The sequence below is a fragment of the Netta rufina genome (genome assembly GCF_964035555.1).
Source record: "Netta rufina genome assembly, chromosome: 30".
Classification (NCBI taxonomy): Eukaryota; Metazoa; Chordata; class Aves; order Anseriformes; family Anatidae; genus Netta; species Netta rufina.
The window spans coordinates 91,272-99,176 of NC_140154.1; the positions used below are offsets into that span (position 1 = coordinate 91,272).

At 50.6% G+C, this 7,905-nt stretch overlaps 1 protein-coding gene across 1 annotated transcript; it reads left to right on the top strand.

Annotated features, from left to right (window-relative positions):
* Positions 1-261: 261 nt before the first annotated feature.
* LOC311220149 (keratin, type II cytoskeletal 4-like) lies at positions 262-5,811 on the top strand (the record flags this gene model as incomplete). The annotated part of the gene is made up of 9 exons (XM_084303605.1): positions 262-720; positions 1,539-1,753; positions 2,058-2,118; positions 2,777-2,872; positions 3,481-3,645; positions 3,731-3,856; positions 4,241-4,461; positions 4,786-4,814; positions 5,333-5,811. The coding sequence occupies 9 exons, from the start codon at positions 262-264 to the stop codon at positions 5,809-5,811; spliced, it is 1,851 nt and encodes a 616-aa protein (XP_084159731.1).
* Positions 5,812-7,905: the final 2,094 nt, after the last annotated feature.

Sequence of the window (7,905 nt, forward strand, 5' to 3'; positions counted from 1 at the left end):
CAAACAGAGCACTTTTAGATTCCTTTTTATTTCCTCAGTAGTTAGTATTTGCTGGGCTGTTTTGCATTTTGAGGAGCATTCATTGCTGCCAGGCAAACCAAACCCTTAAGCGCTTTAAATTAATGTCCTGATCCTATCAAGGCCAGCTTCCCAAATATATATAAGGGGTAGCGTCAAGGTGTCACTGCAGCGGGATCTCCGTTCCTCTCCTGCAGCAGAGCTTCCCCCGAACCTCCACATTCCACCTCCACGGGAGCCGCGATGAGCAGACAGGCGCCCACGGTGAGGTCCGTGCTGGGACGGAGAGGTTTCAGCTCAGCCTCGGAGATCTGCGGCCGAAGCTTCGCCGCCTCCGCCTGCCAACCTGCCCGCTGCGGGGCTGGCGCCTACAGCAGCAGGAGCGTCTGCAACCTGGGTGGAAGCAGGAGAATTTCCTATGTGAACGGGGTCTGTGGTACTGGATGTTTCGGAGACTTCGGCTTCGGAGGTGTAGGCTACGGTGGTGTCGGAGGAAGGGTCGGCCTTTGTGGCCCCAGGGGATACAGCATCATCAGAGGCTACCCTGATCGCAAGGCTGATGGCATCCAAGGAATCTGCATCGACGAGAGGCTCCTGAAGCCCCTCTGCGTTGGGGTCGACCCGCTGGAGCACGAAATACGCTGCCAGGAGAAGGAGCAGATAAAGACCCTCAACACCCAGTTTGCCTGCTTCATTGACAAGGTGAGTGCAAGGCTGCTCCCTACCCACGTTTCTCAGTGGAAAAACAAGGGGAAACAACCCAAATCCTCCCCAAAACACCAGTCTTGCCTGTGCCCTGTGCTACGGAGCTGGGTCCCTGCAAGGGTCCAGATCCCACCGAGCTGTGTTTGTTCAGACCAGGATCTCCACTGCTGGAGGTAGGCTCACTTCAGCCTGAGTATTTGCTGGGGTCAGTCCCGTCTGTGGCAGCACCGGACTTCCTGAAGTTGTCCCCTCTCTGGATGGCCTCAGTCCAAGGCTGATTTCTTGTTGCAGCCTTGTTCTGCCTCAGAACTTAGAGCTCAGATGGGCTCATCTTTCTGTCCTGTGTTAGAGTCTCTTTTCCCCTTTGTCTTTACGTGGAGTGGCTGTTCCAAAACTGTTCCTGAAGGCAGAGAAAGCTGATCTTGATTCAGGCACCCAAATGTTAGATGTTTAAGGCTGAGCTGCCATGGTAGAATCCCTCTGTAGGGAAGAGACAAACAGGTCCCTCCAGCTGGGGACGTTGTCTCGTCCTACAGCACATCAGAGGCAGCTTCTGGAGGAGCTTCATTTGCAGTCATCAGTGAGAAATTGAGTTAGCAGAGATTCAGACATGTAACTTCTAGATTCCTAAATAGGGGCTGGATTTCATGATAATTTCATGAATATTATGGCATATTGCCCCACGCTTTCCTAAGGTCCTATTCGTATGCCTGCAGGACCAGCTCTGGTTTCAAAGTGGGGGCAGACAGTTAAATCAGGTGTGGGTTATTGCCTTCCCTTCTTTCTTTGAAGAACTGCTGCTTTTTGGCCCTCAGGTCCGCTTCCTGGAGCAGCAGAACAAGGTGCTGGAGACCAAATGGGGCCTCCTGCAGCAGTACGTACTACCGAAGAAAGGGAAGAACCTCGAGCTGTACTTTGAGAACTACATCTGCGACCTGCGGAAGCGCCTGGACTGCTTGCTGTGCGAAAAGCAAAAGCTGGGCAGTGAAGAGTGTGCCACGAGCCAGCTGGTGGAGGAGTTCAAGTGCAAGTAAGGGCCCTCGGGTCTCCTGCTGCTGCTGGCGCTGCTCTCCTGCAGGCAACCGCTCCCAGCCCAGTGGCGCAGCCCCTTCGGGGATGGTGCATTCTTCTGCCTCGCTTGCAGGCTCTTTGCATTGGTAATATTATGACGAGGCTTCTAATCTATGGTTGGCCTAATGCTTGGTTTCCAGACACTGCTCTTCCAGCGCCTGATGAGATTCTCTGGGCAAGCGAAGGCTGTTATTGCTCATGGTGGCTGCTGTCTGTGTTTGAGTGTTGCTTGCCTCAGCCATTTTCTTCTCCTTTTCCAACAGATATGAAGAGGAAATCAACAGGCGTACAACTGTAGAGAACGAGTTTGTAGCACTGAAAAAGGTGAGAAGCACAGAATAAATGGGTTGTTATACCTCTAACGAGCTTATTTGGTGTAAAGCGTGGCTGAAATAATGCACTGCTAGCAAACGCCTGGCAGAAGTGAGCAGGAAGAGGGAGGCCTGTAAAGAAGCACAGTCAGAAACAGAGACAATGGGAGTAGAAAGCAAGAATAATATACCCTCAAAGTCCACATCATCAGCACTACTACAATAGTTTTCTTAGCCCAAACACGTTCTTAAATTGTCACGGGAGGGTGTATTCGTGGAAGGGGTCAGAGTGGGAGAGGCTGCACTGGCACACTTGATGTTAAAGAGGCTGGTTATTTCCTGATGGTCTCTTTACATCCTTTATACTTGGACATCAGAAAAGGAGAAATCATTTGAACAATATTAAAAAATTATGTTTATGCACTCATTAGTCAATTCTGAGTTTGTAGCTAAGTCCTAAGTAATAAATAAACTAATCCCTGTAAGTCATGTTGGAATGGCTTTGTTTTCCTTGAGGAGACAGTGGGGCATCTTGACTCATCCTCTCACACCTTTCTGCTCTTGAGATCTTGTTGAAACATGCATCTCTTTTATTGGCGCTGCCTCTGTCTTCTCTGAGCTTCCCCAATGTTTCAGCGAGATTGGGCTGGAGCGCATCTCATCTCTTTCAGGACGCAGACTGTATCTTCCTGAACAAGGAAGAGCTGGAGGTGAAGGTGGATCTGCTAAGAAGGCAGCTGGAGCTGCTGAAATGTGTGTTTGAGGAGGTGAGTTCCTCTGGTTTGTCCCCAGAGCCAGTGCTGCCTCACCCTTTGGGTGCCCCCAACTTCTACAGCTCCCAGTCCCTCTTGGACCGCTCTCATCCCAACCCCTGAATACTTGAAAGCACAGAACTACAAGGTCAATGTAATATTAGCATGATTATGTTGGAGGTAGGGTGGTTCCCCCTCTCTTAATGCAGCTCCAGGTATGAACTGGCTGTCCTAACTCTACCCCTGAGAAAAGAGATGCGTCTGTCTCGTTACTCCGGATTGCAGCTGGCTGATTAGAGCTCAAGAAACTCCCAGCTTAATCCTGTCATTAACATCACTAAAGCAGCTGAAGATGACAGGATACCAGGGGTTAAGTCACCCGCATTCCTTGCCCTTGATGTGGACAGAATTGCTGCAGGTCAGCACGTAGGTCAGCAGCTGACGTGCTCATCCAGCAGGGAGGATTTTCTGCTGAGCCAGCCAAAGGGACATTTCTTGACTCGTGCCCATAGCTGGGCAGTGTGACTCTTTGTTCCAGCCCTCCCTCCCTCCCTCCCTCCCTCCAAAGTCTGAGTACTGCCAACAGCTAACATTGCTAACAGCTGCCATTCCCCACTGTGTAGGAACGAGCTCAGGTAGATCGTCAGTTATGTGACACCTCGGTCATCGTGAAAATGGACAACAACCGAGACCTGGACATGGAAAGCATCATTAAGAACGTGGAGTGCTGGTACCAAGAAATAGCCCAGAAGAGCAAAGAAGAAGTGGATGCTTTCTACCAAACCAGGGTGAGTACGAAGCAACCTGGGTGTCTGACAGCAGCTCAGGGGGCTGCAGGTCAGAAATGTCAACTGTCCTGGTTTTGGTTTCCAGTTTCAGGAGCTTCAGGATAAAAGGGGCAAGTACTGTGACGATCTGCAGAGCAACAAGTGTGAGATTTCAGAACTAACCCGGATGATACAGAAGTTGCAGTGTGAGCTGGAGAATGTGAAGAAGCAGGTAGGTGAGGCCTGGAGGTGCTGTTGGCAGAAAGGGCAATGCCTTGGAGGACCGATGAGACACAGGGGAAGATGATGCATCGGCCTTTAGTAGTCGTAAAACCTGCTTTAGGCTAAGTCCCAAATCCAGCCTTCAGTGGTGACCAGCGCTGAAATGAAACAGGGAGAAATTTGGGAGCTAAGCAGTCTTTTAAAAATGGAGTTGTTTTAGTCATGCATTGTACAATGTAGTAGAAAAATGGACTGGGAGAAGAAACCCCTCCAGGGAAGCTGGTGTCTTTCCCTGTTTGCAATTGGAAGAGCTGATTAATCCAGATGCAGATTACCCAAGGATTAGGAAGCAGAGCCCCAAACACACCTGCACTGTCATCCTCTCCTCTGACAGGTCTCCTGCCTGCAAACCTCCATCTGTGATGTTGAGCAGCGTGGGGACTGTGCCCTGAAAGATGCACGGGAGAAGCATGTTGAGCTGCAGAACGCCCTCCAGAAGGCCAAGGATGAGCTGGCTTGCATGCTGCGGGATTACCAGGAGCTGCTGAACGTCAAGCTGGCCCTGGACATTGAGATTGCAACCTATAAGACTTTACTGGAGGGTGAAGAGAGCAGGTGGGTGGCCAAGGGTTTGTCCTTTTCCTCCTGGATATTGCAACTATAGGCCAGATGATTCCAGCTCCTAAGTGAAGTTAGCAGCTCCAGGATCCTGCCAGCTCACAGAAACTGGGGCTGGAGAGATGGCTGGAGGCCATACAGGCCACCCTTGTGCCAGCAAAAACAGTTCCTGTCCTAGGGATAGTCAGACGTGTTGCAACAAGGGATTAGGAGACAAGTGGGCTGGATGTGTGGTTGGAAGTTATGAGTAACGTCAAGTTTCTAGATGTGCATGCAACTGGTTAATGGGATAACATGCATTTCTCTTCTTTCCCCTAACAGGATATGTGTGGGGAACCCGGTGAGCGTGTGTAAGTAACCTGAAGATTTACAGCCTTGAGGGTTTCTCGTGGTAGGAAGGGCACTTTACGGAACAGCAGTGTTCCATAAATCCTGGCTCCCTCCTCCTTTGTCTCCCTTTCCAGTCCAGCCCAGGCTGTTAGGAAAAAGCTTTTGTCCCAGAAACCTCAAATGCCTCCGAATTTCCAGAAAATCATCATTTGGATGGAGGGGGGGGAAGGTCAAATTCATGCCCCTTTTCTCCTCTTGGAGGTGACAGCAAGCTGTCCTGGCCAGCCCAGCAGGCAACGGGCTGGTGTGCGTTGGGTCTGGGCAAGAACAAGCCTCCAGCCTGGAAAGCAGCGTGGGAGGTAGGAGGATCTGCGAGGGCTGTGCGGGGACCTGGGGGAGGAGGAGGAAGGAGCAGGGGCTCAGGCTGGTTGGATCAGTGCAGTGCCGATCAGGTTTGGTTGGTTCTGTCCCTCATGAAATGACTTGCCTCTGAGCGTCTTCCAGCTCCAAATAATTAATCCCATGGGCTGTCTTGCAGCTGTGGTCAGCAGCGGCTACAATATCCCTGAAGACTGCGGGATGCTGGCTGCGAACGCAGCCGCATGTGGCTACGGCTCCCTGGGGAGGCGGTCCGGACGCCACAGCTCCCAGAACGGAGGGTTCAGCTCCCGGAGTGCTGGAATCCATCCCAAGAGAGTCATGAGCTCGGTGGCGAAGCAGTGTGTCCCAGAGGTGTACTGCCAAGCTGGGGGAGTCAGCTGCAAAAATGGGGGATTCAGCTCCCGGAGCGGCGGGTACCCGGCCCGCACCGTCATCAGCACGGGAAACCCGGGCTTGAATGCCAGGATGGGGGCTTGCCAAGCCGGTGGTGTGGTCAGCTTTGGAAACCAAGGCTGTGTAATCAGGCAGCTGGGGGGCTCCCCAGTCGTTGTTGCAAATGGCCCCGAAGTGGTGGGGTGCAACAATGGTGTGGTGGGGAATTTTGGGGTTGTCAGAGACCCCTGTGTTGTTCCGTAGGAACATCCACAGGGGTGGAACAGCCAGGACCATCAGAGCTCAGTTCCTATCACTGAGATGATGCAGAATTGTTTCTCTGCCCACAAATAGCACCATTGTCACCAAGTCCATTCCCAAACTCATTAGCATCAGACATACACTCCATCAGGTAACGTTTTCAGAGTCCCCAACCCTAAAGTCACATCTAGCAAGCTTCTGCAGCAGGTGCTCAACATGGTGTTGTTTCCCTGAGTTTATACTGCCTAGGTTAGTGCAGCTTTTAGGTTTTGTTTGTTCCACTGCCTTCCCTCCCTGGCTTTCCCATAACGAGCAGATTCATTAGTGATGTTCTTCCTTACAAGACACTTCTTCTTACAGCACCTCCCAAAGCATTTCAGAAAAGAGCGTGATGGTTTAACTTTCCCAGGAGGCACTGCAAAGCGCATGTTCCTTTTCTTGTCAAAAAATAAACCCTGAGCTGCCAATCTGAGCTTAAATTTTAAACAGGGCAATTGCAACTTTCAAAGCACCTGCTATTTACACTGCAGCCATAGGCTTTTTGTGGAATTTGCTTACAGATGAACACGTAGTACTTTCATTTGCTTCTGCATGTTAGGGGTGGCTAGTTCAAAGCGTGCTGATTTTTAGAAGAGCTCACCCCCATCCCCACCCCTGAAACACCAAGGAAGTTCCAAGGCTTCTGAGTCTGACATCTTTTACTCACGTAAACTGAGCTTCCTTCATTGACTGCTCAAAATTCCCAGCTTTCCACTGTGCCTTCAATAAACTGCATTGAAAGTATGTGTTTTGTCCCTGAATTTTTCCATAGCTGGTGTTTAATGAAAGTACAAAGTGGGGAAAGAAGTGCTTTTTTGCTGTCTGTGTGTCCATGGGCAGAGAAAGGGCCAAACTGATCTCTGGATTCTCTGCAGAGAGCTTGGGGCGTGGTGGGACTCAGATGCCAGGACTCCAGTGGTGTTTATTCTATTTACCTCCTTAATGACATTGCCCTTAGGTATTTTATAGCCCAAGGTGCCCTTTGCTTAAGTACCAACTGATCTCAAAGCTTGCAAGGATCCCCCCAAATGCTTCTGAGCATTGCACAGCCTCCTGCATGACAAGGGTGCCAGCCCAAAGCTTCACTCCCCACCACGACCTCCTCCTGCTTGCTCCTCCCAGGTCACCTCATGGAACGAGGACAGATGCCCGTGCTGACCTTGTCCTACGTGGGCTCAGTGGGACTGCAATCAGGGCTGTGCTCTGCCAGATCCGTATCTATTCCAGATATAAACTACCTCTGCTCCAGTGGCACTAGGGCTGACAAAGGGTGACGCTGCCCCATATGGTTCAGAGGCAAAGGGATGAGTTCTAAGCTCTCAGCTGTAACGGGGTGGGATTGACTTTGTCTCAGTTCTGAAGTCTCCCACGCAGAGCTCATGCAAGCTGGTTGCTGGGGGCTCATTTCATGGAAAGAAACCAACATTTCCATTGGGTGATTCATCTGACCAAACACAGACGCCTAATTTAGCATGAAATGCATCAAGCGCTAGACTCTACTGACTGCATCAATTAGCTCTCTTCTGGCTCTACAGGCAGCCTGGGGCAGGGGTATTAGCGCAAATGGAGACATCGCCATGCAAGACGCCTGCATACACTCAGACGAATACACCCTGCCTGTCATCCCTGGGATTTGCAGACACTATTATCACACTGAATTTCTTCCTGTCTCCAGCACATGAAGAATTACAGGTCACATGGCGCCACTGATCTCTGTGCTCTCACGGGGCACAATTCTAATAGCAACCTAAAAAAAAAAAAAAAAAAAAAGGCAAAAATTAAAGACTGATGCAAAGAAAAAAGATAAGTGCCTTTGAGGAAGGGCATGAGCTGTCAGTTCCTTGCTAAAAGTGGAAAATGTCTCATCTAAGCTTGGCCACTTGACAGACCCAGGTTAGGTGGGATGGACAGCCCACCATCCAAGCCCCAATCTCTAGCGAGGAAACACAGTTCGGTGGTTTATCTGAAGTGGCTAAGATTAGATGAGACAGAGCCCACCTCATCAGCTAGTTTTGCATCTGGGCATAATGTATTCACCACTGCGTGCTTGCAAATGCA